The sequence below is a fragment of the Aythya ferina genome, assembly GCF_964211825.1.
Source record: "Aythya ferina genome assembly, chromosome: 13".
In the NCBI taxonomy this organism is placed as follows: Eukaryota; Metazoa; Chordata; class Aves; order Anseriformes; family Anatidae; genus Aythya; species Aythya ferina.
Window position 1 is genome coordinate 21297283 of NC_140311.1, and position 22078 is coordinate 21319360.

The 22078-nt window shown below is 47.9% G+C and overlaps 1 protein-coding gene and 1 long non-coding RNA gene across 2 annotated transcripts in view; one reads left to right on the forward strand and one right to left on the reverse strand.

Moving 5' to 3' along the window:
• Nucleotides 1-22078, reverse strand: part of LOC311443691 — a 206836-nt gene that overhangs the window by 174085 nt on the left and 10673 nt on the right. The window lies entirely within an intron of this gene.
• The window catches only part of LOC311443867 (uncharacterized protein), a gene marked incomplete at its 5' end in the record, with an annotated part of 212380 nt that overhangs the window by 98251 nt on the left and 92051 nt on the right, over nt 1-22078 (forward strand). Inside the window, one exon of the mRNA XM_084534441.1 lies at nt 8821-9094. Coding sequence (XP_084390567.1) covers nt 8821-8918 — 98 coding nt within the window. The 3' untranslated portion in view covers nt 8919-9094. The remainder of the gene's footprint in view (nt 1-8820; nt 9095-22078) is intronic.

Below are 22078 nucleotides of genomic sequence, written 5' to 3' on the forward strand. Positions count from 1 at the left end.
AAGGGTTAGGGTATGGAGTAGTATAAGTGTTAATGTAGGGTAAGGGTAATGTTAAAGGTAACAGTAAGTGTAAGGAGAAGGGTTAGGGTAAGGGTAAGAGTAAGGGTATTGAAAATGGTAAGGGTGAGGGTTACAGTAGGGGTAAGTGTAAGGTTTAGACTTAGGATAAGGGTAAGTGTAGCAGAAAGGGTAAGGTTTACTGTAAGGTTTAAGGTTTCAGCTTAGGTTAAGGGTAAGGATAATAGTACGAGTAATTGCTAGGGTAAGTATAAGCGTATGTGTACGTGTAAGTGTTGTTGTATGGCTTATGGAAAGGGTAAGGTCAAGGGTAAGGTTTATGTTAAGGGTAAGCGTAACAGTAACGGATAGAGTAAGGGTAAGGTTAAGGGTAACGGTAAGGTTAAGGGTACAAATATGTGTTAGGGTATGGGTTATGGTATGGGTAAGAATTAGGGTAAGTATAAGGGTAAGGGTAAGTGTAAGGGTACGGGTCAGGGTAAGGGTTAGGGTTAGGGTTAGGGTTAGGGTAAGCTTAAGTGTTAGGGTAATGGTTAGGGTTAGTTTTAGGGTTAAAGTCAGGAAAACGTATGCGTAAGTATTAGGTGAATGTTAAGGGTAAGGTTAAGGTTAAGAGTAAGTGTAAGGTTAAGGGTAAGGGTTAGGGTTAATGTAAGGGTCAGGGTAAGGGTTGGGGTAAGGTTTAGGGTAAGGGTTAGGTTAAGGATAAGTGTTAGGGTAAGGGTAAGGTTAATGGTAACCGTAAGTGTAAAGGTAAGGGTTAGGGTAAGGGTAAGAATAAGGGTATGGGTAATAGTAAGGGGGAGGATTAGGCTAAGGGTAAGTGTAAGGTTTAGATTTAGGCTAAGGGTAAGTGTAGCAAAAAGAGTAAGGTTTACGGTAAGAGTAAGTGTGAGGATAAGGGTAAGGTTTAGGGTTAGGTTAAGGGTAAGGGATCGGGTAAGGGATCGGGTAAGGGATCGGGTAAGGGTAAGGGTAAGGGTAAGGGTAAGGGTAAGGGTAAGGGTAAGGGTAAGGGTAAGGGTTACGGTAAGGGTAAGGGTAAGGGTAACAGTAAAAGTAACGGTAACGGTAAGCGTAACGGTAAGGGTAAGGGTAAGGGTAAGGGTAAGGGTACGGGTAGAAGTATGTGTTAGAGTATGGGTTATGGTAAGGGTAAGGGTTAGGGTAAAGGTAAGTGTTGGGGTAATGGTTAGGGTTAATTTTAGGGTTAGGGTGAGAAAAAGTAAGGGTAAGTATTAGGTTAAGGTTAAGGGTAAGGTTAAGGTTAAGTGTAAGTTTTAGGGTAAGGGTTAATGTAAGGGTCAGGGTAAGGGTTCAGGTAAGCTTTAGGGTTAGGGTTAGGTTCAGGTTAAGTATTAGGGTAAGCGTAAAGTTGTATGGATAAGGATAAGTGTAAGGGATAGGGTAAGGGTGTTAGGGTAAGGGTAAGGTTAATGGTAACCGTAAGTGTAAGGGTAAGGGTTAGGGTAAGGGTAAGGGTAAGAGTAAGAGTAAGGGTAAGGGGAAGTCTAAGGGTATGGGTCAGGGTAAAAGATAGAGTAAGGGTTAGGGTTAGGGTTATGTAAGGATAAGTGTTAGGGTAATGGTTACGGTTAATTTTAGGGTTATGGTGAGGGAAACGTAAGGGTATGTATTAGTTTAAGGGTAAGGTTAAAGTTAAGATTAAGTGTAAGGTTTAGGTTAAGGGTTAGGATTACAGTTAGGGTTAGGGTAAGGGTTAGGGATAATGTAAGGGTCAGGGTAAGGGTTGGGGTAAGGTTTAGGTTAAGGGTAAAAGTAAGTATAATGGTAAGGGTAAGGGTGAGGGTTAGGGTAAGGTTTAGAATTAGGCAAAGGGTAAGTGTAGCAGAAAGGGTAAGGTTTAGGATAAGGGTAAGTGTTAGGATAAGGGTAAGGTTTAAGGTTACATTAATAGTAAGGTTAAGGGTAATTGTACGAGTAATTGCAAGGGTAATTGCAAGCGTAAGTGTACATGTAAGTGTTGTTGTATGGCTTATGATAAGGGTAAGGTTAAGGTTAAGTTTTATGTTAAGTGTAAGTGTAAGGGTAACGGAGACAGTAAAGGTAAGGGGAAGGGGAACGGTAAGGTTAAGGCTACAAGTACATGTTAGGGTATGGGTTATGGTAAGGGTAAGGGTTAGGGTAAGGGTAAGTGTAAGGGTACGGGTCAGGGTAAGGGTTAGAGTTACGGTTAGGGTTAGGGTAAGGGTAAGGGTTAGGGTAATGGTTAGGGTTAGTTTTAGGTTTAGGGTGAGGGAAAGGTAAGGGTAAGTGTTAGGGTAATGGTTAAGGGTAAGGTTAAGGTTAAGAGTAAGTGTAAGTTTTAGGGTAAGGGTTAGGGTTAATGTAAGGGTCAGGGTAAGGGCTGGGGTAAGGTTTAGGGTTAGGGTTAGGTTAAGGGTAAGGATTAGGGTAAGGGTAAGTGTATGGATAAGGATATTTGTAAGTGTTAGGGTAAAGGTAATGTTAAAGGTAACAGTAAGTGTAAGGAGAAGGGTTAGGGTAAGGGTAAGAGTAAGGGTATTGAAAATGGTAAGGGTGAGGGTTACAGTAGGGGTAAGTGTAAGGTTTAGATTTAGGCTAAGGGTAAGTGTAGCAGAAAGGGTAAGGTTTACTGTAAGGTTTAAGGTTTCGGCTTAGGTTAAGGGTAAGGGTAAGGGTAATTGTACGAGTAATTGCTAGGGTAAGTGCAAGCGTAAGTGTACATGTAAGTGTTGTTGAATGGCTTATGGTAAGGGTAAGGTCAAGGGTAAGGTTTATGTTAAGGGTAAGCGTAAGGGTAACGGATAGAGTAAGGGTAAGTGTAAGGGTAAGGTTAAGAGTAACGGTAAGGTTAAGGGTACAAATATGTGTTAGGGTATGGGTTATGGTATGGGTAAGAATTAGGGTAAGTATAAGGGTAAGGGTAAGTGTAAGGGTACAGGTCAGGGTAAGGGTTAGAGTAAGGGTTAGGGTTAGGGTTAGGGTAAGGTTAAGTGTTAGGGTAATGGTTAGGGTTAGTTTTAGGGTTAAAGTCAGGAAAACGTATGCATAAGTACTAGGTTAATGTTAAGGGTAAGGTTAAGGTTAAGGTTAAGAGTAAGTGTTAGGTTTAGGGTAAGGGTTAGGGTTAATGTAAGGGTCCGGGTAAGGGTTGGGTAAGTTTTAGGGTAAGGGTTAAAGTAAGCATAATGATAAGGGTAAGGGTGAGGTTTAGGGTAAGGTTTAGAATTAGGCAAAGGGTAAGTGTAGCAGAAAGGGTAAGGATTAGGTAAGGGTAAGTGTTAGGATAAGGGTACGGTTGAGGGTTAGGTTAAGGGTAAGGGTAATGGTTTGGTAAGGGTAAGGGTAAGGTTAAGTGTACGAGTAGTTGCTAGGGCAACTGGAAACGTAAGTGAACATGTAAGTGTTGTTCTCTGGCTTACGGTAAGGGTAAGGTTAAGAGTAAGTTTTATGTTAAGGATAAGTGTAAGAGTAACAGTTAGAGGAAGGGTAAGGGTAACAGTAAGGTTAAAAGTAGAACTATGTGTTAGGGTATGAGCTATGGTAAGGGGTAGGGTAAGGGTAAGAGTAAGGGTAAGGGTATGTGTAAGTGTATGGGTCATTGGAAGGGTTAGAGTAAGGGTTAGGGTAAGGGTTAGGGTAAGGGTAAGTGTTAGGGTAATGGTTAGGGTTAATTTTAGGGTTATGGTGAGGGAAACATAAGGGTAAGTATTAGGTTACAGCTAAGGTTAACATTAAGAGTAAGTGTAAGGTTTAGGGTAAGGGTTAGGGTTAATGTAAGGGACAGGGTTTGGGTAGGGGTAAGGTTTAGGTTAAGGGTAAAAGTAAGTATAATGGTAAGGGTGAGGGTGAGGGTAATGGTTAGGTTTAGGTAAGGGTGAGGGTTAGGGTAAGGTTTAGAATTAGGCAAAGGGTAAGTGTAGCAGAAAGGGTAAGGTTTAGGATAAGGGTAAGTGTTAGGATAAGGGTAAGGTTTAGGATTAGCTTAATAGTAAGGTTAAGGGTAATTGTACGAGTAATTGCAAGGGTAAGTGCAAGTGTAAGTGTACATGTAAGTGTTGTTGTATGGCTTATGATAAGGGTAAGGTTAAGGTTAAGTTTTATGTTAAGTGTAAGTGTAAGGGTAACGGAGACAGTAAAGGTAAGGGTAAGGGGAACGGTAAGGTTAAGGCTACAAGTACGTGTTAGGGTATGGGTTATGGTAAGGGTAAGGGTTAGGGTAAGGGTAAGTGTAAGGGTACGGGTCAGGGTAAGGCTTAGAGTAAGGGTTAGAGTTACGGTTAGGGTTAGGGTTAGGGTTAGGGTAAGGGTAAGTGTTAGGGTAATGGTTAGGGTTAATTTTAGGGTTAGGGTGAGGGAAAAGTAAGGGTAAGTGTTAGGGTAATGGTTAAGGGTAAGGTTAAGGTTAAGAGTAAGTGTAAGTTTTAGGGTAAGGGTTAGGGTTAATGTAAGGGTCAGGGTAAGGGATAGGGTAAGGTTTAGGGTTAGGGTTAGGTTAAGGGTAAGGATTAGGGTAAGGGTAAGGGTATGGATAAGGATAAGTGTAAGTGTTAGGGTAAAGGTAATGTTAAAGTTAACAGTAAGTGTAAGGAGAAGGGTTAGGGTAAGGGTAAGAATAAGGGTATGGGTAATGGTAAGGGCGAGGGTTAGGCTAAGGGTAAGCGTAAGGTTTAGATTTAGGCTAAGGGTAAGTGTAGCCGAAAGGTCAAGGTTTATGGTAAGGGTAAGTGTTAGGATAAGGGTAAGGCTTAGGGTTAGGTTAAGGGTAAGTGATAGGGATAGGGTAAGGGTAAGGGTAAGGGTAAGGGTAAGGGTTACGGTAAGGGTAAGGGTAACGGTAACAGTAAGGGTAAGGGTTACGGTAAGGGTAAGGGTACAGGTAGAAGTATGTGTTAAAGTATGGGTTATGGTAAGGGTAAGGGTTAGGGTAAGGGTAAGGGTAAGTGTAAGGGTTAGGGTAAGGGTAAGTGTTGTGGTAATGGTTAGGGTTAATTTTAGGGTTAGGGTGAGGGAAAAGTAAGGGTAAGTGTTAGGGTAATGGTTAAGGGTAAGGTTAAGGTTAAGAGTAAGTGTAAGTTTTAGGGTAAGGGTTAGGGTTAATGTAAGGGTCAGGGTAAGGGCTGGGGTAAGGTTTAGGGTTAGGGTTAGGTTAAGGGTAAGGATTAGGGTAAGGGTAAGTGTATGGATAAGGATATTTGTAAGTGTTAGGGTAAAGGTAATGTTAAAGGTAACAGTAAGTGTAAGGAGAAGGGTTAGGGTAAGGGTAAGAGTAAGGGTATTGAAAATGGTAAGGGTGAGGGTTACAGTAGGGGTAAGTGTAAGGTTTAGATTTAGGCTAAGGGTAAGTGTAGCAGAAAGGGTAAGGTTTACTGTAAGGTTTAAGGTTTCGGCTTCGGTTAAGGGTAAGGGTAAGGGTAATTGTACGAGTAATTGCTAGGGTAAGTGTAAGCGTAAGTGTACATGTAAGTGTTGTTGAATGGCTTATGGTAAGGGTAAGGTCAAGGGTAAGGTTTATGTTAAGGGTAAGCGTAAGGGTAACGGATAGAGTAAGGGTAAGGGTAAGGGTAAGGTTAAGAGTAACGGTAAGGTTAAGGGTACAAATATGTGTTAGGGTATGGGTTATGGTATGGGTAAGAATTAGGGTAAGTATAAGGGTAAGGTTAAGGGTATGGGTCAGGGTAAGGGTTAGAGTAAGGGTTAGGATTAGGGTTAGGGTAAGGTTAAGTGTTAGGGTAATGGTTAGGGTTAGTTTTAGGGTTAAAGTCAGGAAAACGTATGCGTAAGTATTAGGTTAATGTTAAGGGTAAGGTTAAGGTTAAGAGTAAGTGTAAGGTTAAGGGTAAGGGTTAGGGTTAATGTAAGGGTCAGGGTAAGGGATGGGGTAAGGTTTAGGGTAAGGGTTAGGTTAAGGATAAGTGTTAGGGTAAGGGTAAGGTTAATGGTAACCGTAAGTGTAAAGGTAAGGGTTAGGGTAAGGGTAAGAATAAGGGTATGGGTAATGGTAAGGGCGAGGGTTAGGCTAAGGGTAAGCGTAAGGTTTAGATTTAGGCTAAGGGTAAGTGTAGCCGAAAGGTCAAGGTTTACGGTAAGGGTAAGTGTTAGGATAAGGGTAAGTTTTAGGGTTAGGTTAAGGGTAAGTGATAGGGATAGGGTAAGGGTAAGGGTAACGGTAACAGTAAGGGTAACGGTAACAGTAAGGGTAAGGGTTACGGTAAGGGTAAGGGTACGGGTAGAATCACAGAATCACAGAATTTTCTAGGTTGGAAGAGACCTCAAGGTCATCGAGTCCAACCTCCAACCTAACGCTAACAGCCCTCCACTAAACCATATCCCTAAGCTCTACATCTAAACGTCTTTTGAAGACTTCCAGGGATGGTGACTCCACCACTTCCCTGGGCAGCCTGTTCCAGTGCCTCACAACCCTTTCAGTGAAGAAGTTCTTCCTAACATCTAACCTAAAACTCCCCTGGCTCAACTTAAGCCCATTCCGCCTCGTCCTGTCACCAGGCACGTGGGAGAACAGGCCAACCCCCACCTCGCTACAGCCTCCCTTGAGGTACCTAAAAAGAAGTATGTGTTAGAGTATGGGTTATGGTAAGGGTAAGGGTTAGAGTAAGGGTTAGGGTAAGGGTAAGTGTTGCGGTAATGGTTAGGGTTAATTTTAGGGTTAGGGTGAGAAAAAGTAAGGGTAAGTATTAGGTTAAGGTTAAGGGTAAGGTTAAGGTTAAGTGTAAGTTTTAGGGTAAGGGTTAATGTAAGGGTCAGGGTAAGGGTTCAGGTAAGCTTTAGGGTTAGGGTTAGGTTAAGGTTAATTATTAGGGTAAGCGTAAGTTGTATGGATAAGGATAAGTGTAAGGGATAGGGTAAAGGTGTTAGGGTAAGGGTAAGGTTAATGGTAACCGTAAGTGTAAGGGTAAGGGTTAGGGTAAGGGTAAGAGTAAGGGGAAGGGGAAGGGGAAGTCTAAGTGTCCGGGTCAGGGTAACAGTTACAGTAAGGGTAAGTGTAAGTGTTAGGGTAAAGGTAATGTTAAAGGTAACAGTAAGTGTAAGGAGAAGGGTTAGGGTAAGGGTAAGAGTAAGGGTATTGGTAATGATAAGGGTGAGGGTTAGGCTAAGGGTAAGTGTAAGGTTTAGATTTAGGCTAAGGGTAAGTGCAGCAGAAAGGGTAAGGTTTCCTGTAAGGTTTAAGGTTTAGGTTTAGGTTAAGGGTAAGGGTTAGGGTAAGGGTAAGAATAAGGGTATGGGTAATGGTAAGGGTGAGGGTTAGGCTAAGGGTAAGTGTAAGGTTTAGATTTAGGCTAAGGGTAAGTGTAGCAGAAAGGTCAAGGTTTACGGTAAGGGTAAGTGTTAGGGTAAGGGTAAGTTTTAGGGTTAGGTTAAGGGTAAGTGATAGGGATAGGGATAGGGATAGGGATAGGGATAGGGATAGGGATAGGGATAGGGATAGGGATAGGGATAGGGATAGGGATAGGGATAGGGATAGGGATAGGGTAAGGGTTACGGTAAGGGTAAGAGTTATGGTAAGGGTACGGGTACGGGTAGAAGTATGTGTTAGAGTATGGGTTATGGTAAGGGTAAGGGTTAGGGTAAGGGTAAGTGTTGGGGTAATGGTTAGGGTTAATTTTGGGGTTAGGGTGAGGGAAACATAAGGGTATGTATTAGTTTAAGGGTAAGGTTAAAGTTAAGATTAAGTGTAAGGTTTAGGTTAAGGGTTAGGGTTAGAGTAAGGGTTAGGGTTAGGGTAAGGGTTAGGGTAAATGTAAGGGTCAGGGCAAGGGTTCAGGTAAGGTTTAGGTTAAGGGTAAAAGTAAGTATAATGGTAAGGGTAAGAGTGAAGGTTAGGGTAATGGTTAGATTTAGGTAAGGGTGAGGGTTAGGGTAAGGTTTAGAATTAGGCAAAGGGTAAGTGTAGCAGAAAGGGTAAGGTTTAGGATAAGGGTAAGTGTTAGGATAAGGGTAAGGTTTAGGGTTAGGTTAAGGGTATGGGATCGGGTAATGGTAAGGGTAAGGGTAAGGGTTACGGTAAGGGTAAGAGTTATGGTAAGGGTACGGGTACGGGTAGAAGTATGTGTTAGAGTATGGGTTATGGTAAGGGTAAGGGTTAGGGTAAGGGTAAGTGTTGGGGTAATGGTTAGGGTTAATTTTAGGGTTAGGGTGAGGGAAAAGTAAGGGTAAGTATTAGGTTAAGGTTAAGGGTAAGGTTAAGGTTAAGTGTAAGTTTTAGGGTAAGGGTTAATGTAAGGATCAGGGTAAGGGTTCAGGTAAGGTTTAGGGTTACGGTTAGGTTAAGGTTAAGTGTAGGGTAAGTGTAAGGGTAAGGGAAAGTGTTAGGATATGTTTTAGGGGAAGCAGAAGGGTAAGGGTTAGGTTAAGTGTAAGGGGAAGGGGAAGGTAAGGGGAAAGGTTGGAGTAAGGTATAGGGTAAGGGTAAGGTTATGGTTAAAGGAAAGAGTAAGGGTAAGGAAAAAGTAAAGGTAAGGATTTGGGTAATGGTAAGGGTGAGAAGGGTTAGGGTAAGGGTTACGATAAGGGTTAGGTAACGCAGTGTACAACCTGGGACGTCACACGCAGAGCTGCCTCTGGCAAGGTGAGTGAGGAACAGATGTAGCAGTTGTTGTGTTGTAGGTCTCACTGTTCCTCTAAGCATCCCCTCTTTGTCTTTTAGAGGTGTTGTAGCTGTTTGAAGAGGGTAGATTGAAGCATCTGCCTCAGGGGCTGGTAAGCGGCAGAGGTAAGGGAGCAGATGAGAGTAACTTACCTAGTTGTGCTGTGTCTTTGGATGCTGCATCGGCCTATGCGTTTCTTTTTCTTTCACAGGTGTCTCGCACAGGCTCAAAGGAGCGAAGTGCACTCTGAAGAGCTGTGTAAGAAGAGGGGCTGGTCATGAGCTGGGTTGGAGCAGAACGACCAAGTAGCACAAGGTGACTATGAAAGGTGTCCGTCTTGCTTTGCAGGTGCCGTGGCAGGCTCTCCACAGAAGTGGATAAGGATATGAGATAAGGCCAGAGAGCGACAAGGAGCGGCATGTGCAGGGATGGTTTTGAAGCGCTGCGGTGGCTTACTCTTCTGTTCATCAGGTGCCACAGGCAAGGTGGGTTGTAACATCAGTCGTTATATTTGCATGAAAGCAGTTCACTTGAATGCCACAGTGAATCTGAGTAGGGTGTTCTAGCAAAACAAGCTTGTCTGGCACAGCGGTGCCTGATGGCAGTGTGTTTCCTCAGGTGAAGAGGTGCCTGAAGCCCCATCCTATCTAGCCTGCACACAATTATCTGAGAATGAAAGCTGCTTTCCAGTAATTCAGAAAGCCAAGGTACGTCTCAGCCTTGAGCATCTCGGGCTTTTGGGCCTGTCTGTAACATTTGGCACCAGCACTAATACTTTTTTTGGCATATGTTTAGCGTTTGGGGCCTGTGTCTGGGATTTGGGCCCTGTCTCGAACCACTGGGGCTTTGTCCTGGGTTTTGGAGCCTGCCTCTAGAGTTCAGGGCCTGTGATTAGGCTTTTGGGGTCTGTGTCTGGGGGCCGGTATCTGGGGGCAAGGGGGGAGCTGCTTGTAGACCCTTGGGGCCAGCATTGAGGGGGTTGGGAGCTGACTCTACACCTTTGGGGCCTGCTTCTGGGGGAGGGGGGGTTGACCAGCATCTGGGGGAGGGGTGGGAACTCTTTGTATTCCTTTGGAGCCTGTGTCGGGGGGGGGGAAGGGGAGGGTTGGTTGGGAGGTGCTTGTACACTGTTGGAGCCTGGGTTGAGGGAGGAGGTTTGGAGCTGCTTCTACACCTTTGGGCCTGGCATCGGGGGTAGGGGGTTGGGTGCTGGTTGTAGGGGCCTGTGTTTGGGGGGGGGGGGCTTGGGACCTGCGTCTGGGGGAGGGGTGGGAGCTGCTTGTACACCTTTGGGGCCTGCATGTGTGGGGGGTCAGGGCCTGTGTCTAGCGGGTTGGGAACTGCTTGTACAATGTAGGAATCTGTTTCTGCAGGGTGGCTGGGAGCTGTTTGTACAACTTTGGGGCCAGCATCTGGGGGTGGCTGGGAGCTGCCTGTACACTGTAGGGGCCTGTGTTTGTGGGGGGCTTGGGGGCCTCCCTCGGGGGGGGGGGGGAGGTTGGGAGCTGCTTGTATAGGGTAGGGGGCGTGCCTGGCAGGGGTTGGGAGCTGCTTGTAGAATTTGGGTCCCTGTGTCTGGGGGGGGGTTGGGGCCTGTGTCTCAGGGGTATTGGGAACTGGTTGTACACCTTTGGGTCCTGTCTCTGGGGGGGGAGCTACTTGTACACTTTTGGGGTCTGTATTTGAGGGGGGTTGGGAGCTGCTTGTGCACTTTTGGACCTATATTTAAGCTGGTTGGGAGTTGCTCATGCATTCTAGGTGCCTCCCTTTTGAGAAGGGTTGGGGCCTGCATCTGTGGGTGGTTGGGAGCTGCTTGTACACTATAGGGGCCATGGTCTTGGAGGGGGGTCTGGGCTGTTTATACACCTTTGTGGCCTGTGTTTGGGGGGGAGGGGGTGGGCCTGTGCCTGGGGGAGTTGGGAGGTGTTTGTTCACTCTAGGAGCCTCCATTTGGGGGTCTTTGGGGCCTCCCTTTGAGGGGGAGGGAGTTGGGAGTTGGTTGTACACCTCCGCATCCCATGTCTTGGGGGGGGGTGGGGGGAGTGGGACCGGTCTCTGAAGGGGCGGGTTGTGAGCTGCTTGTACACCTGTGTCGGGGGGAGGGTAGGGGGGTTGGCGGGGGGCGGGCCGGGGTCTTGGGCCAGTGTCTGGGTGGAGTCCAGTTCTTGGGAGGGGCTGGTGGGGTAGGAGCTGCTTGTGGGCAGTTGGGATCTGCATCTGGGTGTGGTTGGTGCCTGCTTCTGTTGGCAGTTTGGGGCCTGCTTGTAGACTTGTGCAGCCTGGGTTTGGGGGCTTTTCTGTAACGTTTGGGGTCTGCATTTTTGCTTTGGGATGCATCTTGAGCTTTTGAGGCCTAGCAGTAGCATTTGGGGCCTGCATCTGGGGCTTTTCTGTAGCATTTTGGTTGCATATTTGTGATTTGGGGCCTGTATCCAGGGTTTTGCCTTTTTTGTAGTTTCCATCTTTGTGTGTGTGTGTTTCGTTGTTGGTTGTCTGGGGTTAGGGGCAGTTTGGGGTTTGGATTAAGGTCAGTGTCATTAGCGTTAGGGGGTTGATAATAAGGGTTAGGGTTGTGGTTAGAGTTGTTAGGTTTAAGGGGAATAAGGATTTCAGGGTAAGGGGATCAAGGTTGTGGGAATAAAAATGTTGTTTTTGCGCAGTTACATCCTGCAGAGGGAAGGAAGGTGGTATTGAGATATGCTTGCAGTGATAAGACAGCTTAACAGTGTGAAATGAGTTCATCTGATTCGTGTCAATATGGAACAATGCTAGGGCCGCATGATATGATGAAAAGTCTGAGAAAACCAGAGTGGTTAATGTATATAGCTCTTGTATCTTGCAAAGGAATGGTCCAGCAATTCGGGTCAATAGGGGATAAGAGAACAAAGGGGTTTCAGAATAACTGCTAACTTTTACAACTGTTGATGGGACACTATGCAAGTGTCTGCCATCCAGCCAAGATGGACAAAGGAGATGGACAAGAGAAAAGCCTGGGAGGAAGACTACGAGCCTTCAGTACGAGCGGCCCCCAGAGGGACCACCGGAGACTGATAACGCCTGCACCAGTGGGAGGGTTTGGATTCTGGGAACTAATTAGAATAACCCTGCCTTTTGTAGAAGTAGTAATGAATATGTATTAGCCTAGCAGCATAAAAACCAGCCGCCTGATGTAACTTGTGTGCGTCTTGGTGGAGCAGAGACTCCTGGCGCACCCAGCGCTGCTTGCTTACCTCTATTCATTTAATAAATTGTAAATTTCAATTGCAATCCTATTTGGGACCCAGTCATTTATTACAAGTGGGGGCTCGTCCGGGAGGGCTTTGGTTCCTGATTTCTGGTTTGATCTAGGAGAGGCACCCCCACCATTTGGTGGCTGCTGTTTGAGTCAGGTCGGAACTAATGGCATCTTGAACCTGAATAAAGGTAAGCAAAGTTTCTGATTCTTTTTTTCAGCTCCCTTGCCAGCTGCAGCACTATATTTTGCCCGTAATTGTGTGTGTGAAGATCCGAACAAAGATGACGGAGTCGTAAGCATTTAAAGCGTATACCGTTCGGTTGGGTGGGGTTCGGTTGCCTGTGTGTGTAAGAGTGTGACTGAGATGGAACTTAGTTCCGAAGCGATTGTGGAGGTCTTCTAACCGCGGTTCCAATCTCCCGCGAGGGACTTGGCCGGTGAAGGACCGAAGGGATTCCTATAGGATTTGTGGGTGTGTGATAGGTCCTCGACCCCCTGCAAGACACTCTTACTAAGGTAACCAAGGGCTGTGGGAATTGCCATAGTAAAATTCCTAGATGGGTCAGACAAAATCGAAGACCAGAGACCAGAAGAAAGGGAGCAAATTACCAGTCATACCACCAGAAAGTCCATTAGGAATAACGATTAGAAATTGGAATGATAGGGACCCCAGAAAAGGAAAAAGTAAATTAAAAATGGTCCAGTATTGTGTGACAGAATGGCCAAAGGAGCCTTTAAGACTACATGTCTTTTGGCCTGTTTTTGGATCCTTCGAAGACTGGATTTGCCAGGCCTTAAATATCCATGTTAATTCAAAGGAACCTTTTAGCCAGGAAGAAAGTGATTATGCAGGATTATGGATCAGGAGGACTTCACGTCCTTTTCCAGCCTCAATATTTACACTAAAAGCAGGTAAGAAATTTGAAGAACAAGAAGAACATGAAAAAGAAAAAGAAGATAAACGTGAGCCGTTGGATAAGCTACCACCTCCATATCCTAACAATCCACCCCCGGCGGCTCCCCCTCCGGTGGCTGTGGTATCGCCACCAGTACCACCGTTGCCCCAGCTTCCACCACCAACAGCACCAGAATTAGACCGACCTCCGGCCGCATGCACGAGAAGTAGGACTGACGTATCTGAGAGGGCTTCTCTATATCCCTTAAGGGAGGTAACTGGCGTATAACTGGTGCGCGTCTTGGTGGAGCAGAGACTCCCGGCGTACCCAGCACTGTTTGCTTACCTCTATTCATTCAGTGAATTGTAAACTTTGATTGTAATCCTATTTGGGACTTTTATTTATTATAACAGACAACCTTGTAAAACGCAGACAACCAGAATCCTTACAGCAATTAGGTGGAAATCACGGCGTAAGAAACATTACCACCTCAAAGAGTAAAAACCTCAAAAGAAATGTGACTTGTAACAGGCCAGCAGCTGTGTATTTTCTGTGAAGCACCAGCTAGATTATGAACCTTGAATAGCACAGTTAAAGGGGAAACAGGGGAGGGTCCCGGTCCTCGGCAGAAAAAAAAAGTGTATAAACTGTGTATGGAATTAGTAGGCACCCTCCTGCTTGTGGGACACCCGCCATTGTAATCTCGAATAATAATGCTACTGTACTGAGATCCTCGACTCAGCCTATGCTATTTGCTACAGATTGATTCAGGGTTTTAAGGTTTCAGGGATTGGGCACTAGGGTTGGGTTTCAGGGTAAGGGGTTTCAGGGTTTATGTTTAGGATTTTAAGGTTTTTAGGGTTGGAGTTTTAACGGTTAGGGTTTTAAGGATTTGGGGGTTAGGGTTTTAAGGGTTTCAGGGTTAGCGTGTTAGGGTATTAGAGTTTTTTGGGTTGTAGTGTTGATATGTTTTTTAGGGTTAGAGTCTTAAGGTTTTATTTTTGGTCAGTTATTTACGGTTAGGGTTTTAAGATCTGTTTTTTTTTTTGTTTTGTTTTGTTTGTTTGTTTGTTTGTTTTTTTCAGGTTAGGTTCTCCAGGGCCAGGGTTTTGAGTATCCTAATTTTGGGGGTTTGGATTTTGAGCATCTTAATTTTGGGGGTTAGGCTTTTGTGTGCCCTAATTTTCTGGGATAGGCTTTCAAGCATCCTAAGTAGTTGGGTTAGGGTTTTGAGCATCTTAATATTTTGGGTCTGGGTAATGAGCATCCTCAGTTTTCAGGATAGGGTTTTGAGCATCTTAATGTTTCCAGGATAGGGTTTGGAGCGTCCTAATGTTTTGGGTTGGGGCTTTGAGCGTCCTAATGTTTTTGGGTTAGGGCTTGGAGCATCCTAATGTTTTTGGGTTAGGGCTTTGAGCGTCCTGTTTTCGGGATAGGGTTTGGAGCGTCCTAGTGTTTTCGGGATAGGGTTTTGAGCGTCCAAAGTTTTTGGGTTTGGGTTTTGAGCGTCCAAAGTGTTATAAGTTGCCCCCTTAATTAATTTTCAGAGAGCATTGTATTAATCATAGAAAGGAATTTATTGAGTAAGCAAACATCAAGCAAAACAGCACTGGGCAGCCGGGGAGTCTCAGCTCCGCCAACGGCACGCACCTCACCCCTGCCAGGGTCCCTTTTTATACCTTGCTAATTCTGGGATTACGCAGCACATCCTGGTATATTCTGTGACTGCGCGCACTGTTGCGCGCAAAAGAATTTTTAAGAATTTAAATCTCTTTAAAAAGAAAAATTAAGCAAAAGAATTTTCATAGTGTCTAGGCAAGCATTATGCAGCTCCTTACTTCAGCAGGGAGCTTTTGCAACTCCCGCTCCTCAAACAGAACTCCTTGTTTTTATAATACAAAAGACAATGAACAAACATTTATGGTGTATTACCCTAAGTTTTTGGGTTAGGGTTTTTTGCGTCTTAATGTTTTGGGGTTAGGGTTTGGAGCGCCCTAAGTTTTTGAGCTAGGACTTTGAGCATTCCTAACGTTTTGGGTTGGGTTTGGGTTTTGAGCATCCTAAGATTTTGGGTTAGGGGTTTTAGGCATAGGTCTTCAGGGGTTTAGTGTGGTAAATAGTTTGGGTTAGGTCTGTAGGGGTTTCGAGGTTTTTTGGATGTTAGGGCTTGAGGCTTCTTTTGTAAGGGCGGTGAGGTTTCCAGTGAGTGCTGGTAAATGCAGTTCTCGAGCACTCGGCCTGTGATTGGCCATGCCGGCTGTGCAGGGAATGCTGGTAGGTGTAGTTTTCCGGCACTGGGAGGCCGTGTGGTGTGCCCAGAGCATGCCGGGAGATGTAGTTCTCGGGGACTCCGGACTTCCGGGAAGCCATGTTGCGTACCCATAGTATGCCGGGAAATGTAGTTGTCGGATTCGGGACTTCCGGGAGGCCATGTTGAATGCCCAGAGCATACCGGGAGATGTAGTTCTCGGGAACTAGGGTTAGGGTTAGGGGCTAGGGCTGGGGCTAGAGTTAGGGTTTCGGGTGAGGGTTGGGATTGGGGGTTATTGTTAGGGTTAGTGGTTTAGGGTTAGGCTTAGAGGGTTATGGTTAGGGATAGGTTAGGGGTAGGTTTAGAGGGTTAGGGTAAGGATTAGGATTAGGGTAAGGGTAAGGATTAGGGTTAGGTTTAGGGTAAGAATAAGGGTAAGCTAATGGTTAGGATAAGGGTAAGGGTTAGGGTAAAGGTTTTCATTTGTTAAAGCTGAAACGCAGTATGCAATCTGGGATGTCACAGCCAGAGCTGCCTATGGCAAGGTGAGAGAGGAACAGATGGAGCAGATGTTCTACTCCTAGTTTTTTCTTTATACGTAAATAAAAGTTTGAGCTAATTCCAGTTGGAAGAGTTCCAATTACTTGCTTGGTCATAATGTCTTTTAATATTGAAAGCTGCAGCAAAAGCATGGGGATTTTTGCTTCTAGAAACACCCTAGTTCTCTTGTCTGCACTATGCATGCTTTTGAGCTAAAACTGATTAAAAAATGAAAAGAAAAATCACACACACACACACACACAAAAAAAAAAAAAAAAAAAAAAAACCACCACAGCTGCTGCTGCTCTCTTCCTACTTCCTTGTGCTTTGCCCCTACCCTTTCCCAGGTGATTGGGTTTGGGTGCTAGACGGGGCCAAATGGTATATGAATCCCAGGCATCCCCTCAGAGAGCTCATTCTGCTTGGGCTGCTCTTTGGGGTGTTTGTATTTCCTTCGGTCAGTTGCAGGCTTTTTCAGGTGGATGAGAGTTTATGGACTGGTGCGTTTCCAAGTAGCGAGGGGTACGCACATCTTTTTGAGGTAACAGCTAGTAGGATGTGTTAGAATAAACTAATGTAGTACTTGGTGCCTTTATTGCATGCAGTTCTTTATCAGGTGAGTAACTGTTGTGAGTAACTGAAGTCAATGTTACTTGGTGTGTTTGCTATGCAGTGCCTGTGCGGACTATTGCACGAGACACAGCTTTCTGACATCTGGCCCAGCAACTACTAAATAAGGGGAGGGAAGAAGCTGAAGAACGACCAAAGGACAAAGCCTGGGAGGAAGACTATGAGCCTTCAGTACGAGCGGCCCCCAGAGGGACCACCGGAGACTGATAACGCCTGCACCAGTGGGAGGGTTTGGATTCTGGGAACTAATTAGAATAACCCTGCCTTTTGTAGAAGTAGTAATGAATATGTATTAGCCTAGCAGCATAAAAACCAGCCGCCTGATGTGACTTGTGTGCGTCTTGGTGGAGCAGAAACTCCTGGCGCACCCAGCGCTGTTTGCTTACCTCTATTCCTTTAATAAATCATAAACATTAATTGTAAGCCTATTTGGGACTCGGTCATTTATTACAACTGGGCCCTCCCGATGGGTGGAAGCTGTCGGGATAGCTCGGGATGCTGAGGCGTGGTGCTGCAAGGAGGTTGGTGGTCGGTGGCGCCCTGGGGCAGGCCGAATTGGGAGGGGGCGAGGCGGCGGGTGGTCGGTGTCTTCTGTGGAAAAGGCGCTTGTATGGGGGACTGCGCGTTCAGAGGAACCTTGACAGGCTGCAGATAGGGGCAGGCAGGAACCTTTTGAAGTTCAGGAGAGGGAAATGCCAAGCCCTACCCCTAGGGAGAAACACCTCTGTTTACCAGCACTGGCTAGCTCGATACTGAGTAAGCATTTCTTCATGGAAGGGGTGCTTTGCTATTAGAACAGGCTGCCCGGGGAAGTGGTAAGAGACCCGATCCTTAAAAGTATTGAAGAGACATGTGGACATAGCCCGGGAGTCCGGCCTCCGGCAGGGCGGGAGCTGGCTCTTCCGAGCCCCTGTGCTCCGGTCTTGTGCGACGCGTTTGCAAGCAGCACCGGGTGCCGGGTCCGACATCGGACGGTTCGGGGACGGCGATTCCGGGGCCGTCGGCTAGCGGGGGCCGGCTATCTCGTGTCCCGGGGATCCGAATTCAGGGCGCGTGGGGGCCGGCCGTGCAGTGAAGCGGGGGGCTGGCGTCCGCCGGCTTCCCAGAGAGCGGGCTTTCGGTGCCGTGCGGTTCGGTGGCCGGCCGTCCCGAAACCCTGGGCACCGGTCTTGTGCTAGACTCAGCGGGGTCCGGGGCCGAACTCGGCGTCTCGGGGCCGGCGGTCCCGCTGTCCAGGTGTCCCGCCTCGGGCGGCGCGGGGCCGGCTGTCCCTAGCAGCTGGGCTCCCAAGAGCTTCTGGGCTCCCAAGCGTCGCCCAAGACCGGATCCCAGAGAATCGGGACGGCCGGCCACACCGCTGCGACTAGCACAAGCGTCTCCCGACAACGGAGCCCAGGGGCTTGCGAGGGTCAGATTCCGCGCCCCGGGATAGAGAAACGGGGAGCGCGGGTCGGCCGGCCGCAGCTTCGCACGGGACCGAACCCCCTGTCTCCGGGACGGCCAGACCCCGAGCCGGCAGACAGCAGCCTCCCGCTTCACGGCACAGTCGGCCCCCAACCCGCCCGAGTTCTGATCGCCGGGACACGGGACAGCCGGCCGCGCCGCCCGAGGCCGGACACCTGGAGCGCGGGACCGCCGTCCCTGACAAAGCCAAAGTCGGACCCGGACCCCGGTGCGGCTAGCACACGCGTCGCCCAGGACCGCAGCCTAGGACCTCGGGACGGTCGCATCCCGCGCCTCCGGCAGGAGCTACCCGGGAGGGCAGGACGGCCTGCCGCAGCTCCGCAAGAGACCGAACCTGCTGGATTCCGGGACGGCCAGAGCCCGAGCCGGTGGGCAGCAGCCTCCCGCTTCACGGCTCGGCAGGCACCCACGTCGCCCGACTTCGGACCCACGGGACAGCCGGCACCCGCGCCGCGGGAGGCCGGACACACGGTCCTCGGCATCGCCGTCCCCGAACCGCCCGAAGTCACACACGGTCTCCGGTGCGTCCAGCACACGCATCGCAAAGACCGGAGCCCAGATTATAGGATCAGCCAGCCCCGCGCCGCCCGAGGTCGGACCGGGAACCCGGTGCGCTTGGCACATGCGTCGCCCAAGACCGGAGCCCTGGGAAGCGTGATGGCCGGACCCCACGCAGCCCGAGTTCGGACCCACGGGACATGGGACAACCGGCACCCGTGCCGCCGGAGGCCGGACACACGGGCCTCGGGACCACCGTCCCCGAGCCTCCCGAGGTCGGACCCGGACCCTTGTGTTGGGGCTGTCTGAGCTGGAGTCACCTTTTCCCTGCAGCAGCCCTCACAGTGCTGTACTCTGCACTCGTAGCTGGAACAGCACTGATATCACTCCAGTGTTGTGTCTGCATAGTGCTGGCACAGCATCAGGACTCCTTCCAAGCCCCCAAGAGCCAGCAGGCTAGGGGTGGGCAAGTGATGCGGAGGGGACGTTATCGGGCCAGGTGACGTAAGCCAACCAAAGGGATATTCTGTAACACCCGATGTCACTCTCAGCAATAAAAGGGGGGGCTCTCGTGGGGGAGGGGGCTGCTCCTCCTGAACATCCACTACGCTTTTGAGGCCCTGATTCCCAGGACGTGGCCGAACACCGCTCGCTGATGGGAAGTAGAGAATAATTTTTTTCTCTCTCTGTGCTTCCATGCGGACTTATTGTTTCTTTTGTTTCTTTTTCTCCCCATTCCCTTTCCCTTTAATTATACCTTTCTTATTTCAAACCTCGAGTTCTCTGTGTTGTATTTTGTCCCCCTTCCTCTTTGAGGAGAGGGGGAGTGAGAGAGCGGTTGTGGTGCAGCTCGGCTGCCCACCTGAGTAAAACCACCACAGTCCTTTTTGGCGCCCAATGTGGGGCTCGAGGGTTGAGATAACAGTAGCATTGATTGAAGTATTTACAACTAACATATTGGTTGTCATAATGCTCGGTTTTCTGGTAATACTTTTCTGTGTGGATATGTTGTATGTAGCCCACTCTCTGTTTTCTTTTTTCCTTTACATCCAATCGGAGAAAATGTTTACATCCAATCGGAGAAAAGTATGTGCTTGTTTTTTTTATCATGTTGTGTTGTAACATTCCTGCCTTCAGTTTTGTTTGGTATTCAAGCCCGGCATTGTTATCCTCCTGGTCTCCTGGAGATTATCTTATTGAAAATATTAAGAATTACAGTGCCTTCTTTTTTGCCCCCAGCAGTCAATCAGTGAATAATATCGGGTGTGGTGCCTTCTACTTTTCTCCCTGTGGGCTAATTACAGCAGCCTTTCAGTATCTTGGATACCCCTGGTGAGATATTATCCTCCTATTACTAGGTCTAGTGTTTGTTTCTTCCCCAAGGCAAAGCAGTTTATTAAGAATATTATCCAAGGACCTGTCCCCAGACAAAGTTGTGGGTGGCAAGGTGTGTGGGGGGATTTGGGCAGGTACCTATCGCGGTTTTCTCCTCCAATGGTTCTAAATTTCACCCCTGAACAAGTACAAAATCCAAGAAAGTTGGTAGAATGTTTGAAAGATGTATGCCCTGACCCTGGCAATACTAGAGAACTCCACCAGCTGGCTGCACTCTGCTGGGGTCTGGCTTACGCCTATCAGATGTCAATTAACATTGCCCAGCACCCTCAAGGGGATAGGGAGGTTCTTGAATTTGATGATGAGACAGCACACACTGTGACCACCCCAGAGGACCGACCGTCTTTGGTATCAGTCACCCCTGCAGTAAAGACAAAACAGTGGAAACGGAGATCAGGTCGTTTAGTAAGGGAAGGAGCGCCTCCTATGGATGAGGGAGAAGAGGAAAAGGCAAGCGGCTCTAAAGCAGCGTTATCACGGCAACATCACGAAGAAGAGACTGAAATCATAGATGAATCAGAAACTACTCGATCTCTATCCTTGAGTGAGCTGCGAGAAATACGAAAAGACTTCAGTCGCCGTCCAGGTGAGCACATCCTCACTTGGCTGCTTCGGCGCTGGGATAGTGGGGCCAATACCCAACAGCTAGAAGGCAACGAAGCCAAGCAGCTGGGATCCCTTTCTAGAGAAAGGCTCATTGACAGAGTAATTGGAAGAGACGCACAAGTTATCAGCCTCTGGAGGCGAATCCTAACAGCTGTGAAAGAAAGGTATCCCCACAAAGAGGACATTGTCTCCCAAGTAAACAAATGGACCACTATGGATAAGGGACCACTATGGATATGGATAAGATTCCAGCAGCTGCGGGAATTAGCTGTGCTGGAGATGCTTTATAGTGATTTAAACAACGCCCAGGCACCTAAAGACCCCGATGAAGTCCAATGCACGGCGTCCATGTGGCGGAAGTTTGTACGGGCTGCACCCCCAACACATGCCAGCACACTGGCAGTCATGGGTTGGGACGAGGGGATGGGGCCAACTGTGGACAACGTGTCCAATCAACTTCATAAATATGAAGAAAATCTCTCTGCCCCAGTACGGGGCTGCATTTCAGCTGTGGAGAGACTGTCCCAACGGTTAGATGAACACATAGCTTCGTCCTCACCTAGACGGAAAAATCTTTCGGCCTTCAAGCACCAGCAGTCCCCGGCTCAAACAAGGGAGAATCCGGGACGCACACCGCGAGGTACCTTGTGGTTTTATTTACGTGACCACGGGGAAGATATGAGGAAGTGGGACGGTGAACCGACGTCGGCCCTAGCTGCTCGGCTACGTGAGCTACGGAAAGATACAGCAGCAACAAAGAGGGCCCCTAGGAGGATTGCTGCCCCAGTTTCTGTTGAACAGTCCCCCAGAGGGAGTAGAAGGAACAGTAATACTCCTGACCCTGATCAAGAGACTTCTCTTTCACGTTTGGAAGAAATAATTGATAGATACTCTGACCAGGACTAGTGGGGCCCTGCCTCCGGCCAGGTAGAGGAGAGGGACAACCGGATTTACTGGACTGTGTGGATTCGATGGCCTGGCACACCGGAACCGCAAAAATAGAAAGCTTTAGTGGACAGAGGCGCACAGTGTACCCTAATGCCGTCAGGCCACCAAGGGGCAGAACCCATCTCTATCTCCGGAGTGACGGGGGGATCCCAAGAGCTAACCATATTGGAAGCTGAAGTGAGTCTAACTGGGAATGAGTGGCAAAAGCACCTCATCGTGACTGGCCCAGAGGCTCCGTGCTTCCTCGGCATAGACTACCTCAGGAAAGGGTACCTCAAGGATCCAAAAGGGTACCGGTGGGCTTTTGGCATAGCTGCCTTGAGCACAGAGAAGATTAAACAGCTGTCTACCCTGCCTGGTTTCTCACAAGAGAGACCCTTCTGCTGTAGGATTGCTGAGGATTGAAAGAACAGCAAGTGCCAATTGCGACTACAACTGTGCACCGGTGGCAATAGCGCACCAACCGAGACTCCCTGATTCCTCTCCATGAGTTAGTTCACCATCTGGAGAGCCAAGGAGTGATCAGCAAGACTCATTCACCTTTTAACAGTCCTATATGGCCAGTGCGAAAGGCCAATGGCGAGTGGAGGCTAACAGTGGACTATCGGGGCCTGAATGAAGTCACACCACCACTAAGTGCAGCAGTGCCAGACATGCTAGAACTCCAGTACGAACTAGAGTCAAAGGCAGCCAAGAGGAATGCTACTATCGATACTGCTAATGCATTTTTCTCTATCCGTCTAGCAGCAGCATGCAGGCCACAATTTGCTTTCGTTTGGAGGGGCATTCAGTGTACTTGGAATCGACTGCCCCAGGGGTGGAAACACAGCCCTGCCATCTGCCATGGACTGATCCAGACGACACTGGAACAGGGGAACGCTCCTGAACACCTGCAGTATATCGATGATATCATCGAATGGGGTAACACAGCAGAAGAAGTTTTTGGGAAAGGGAAGAAAATAATTCCAATTCTCCTGAAAGCTGGATTTGCCATTAAACAGAATAA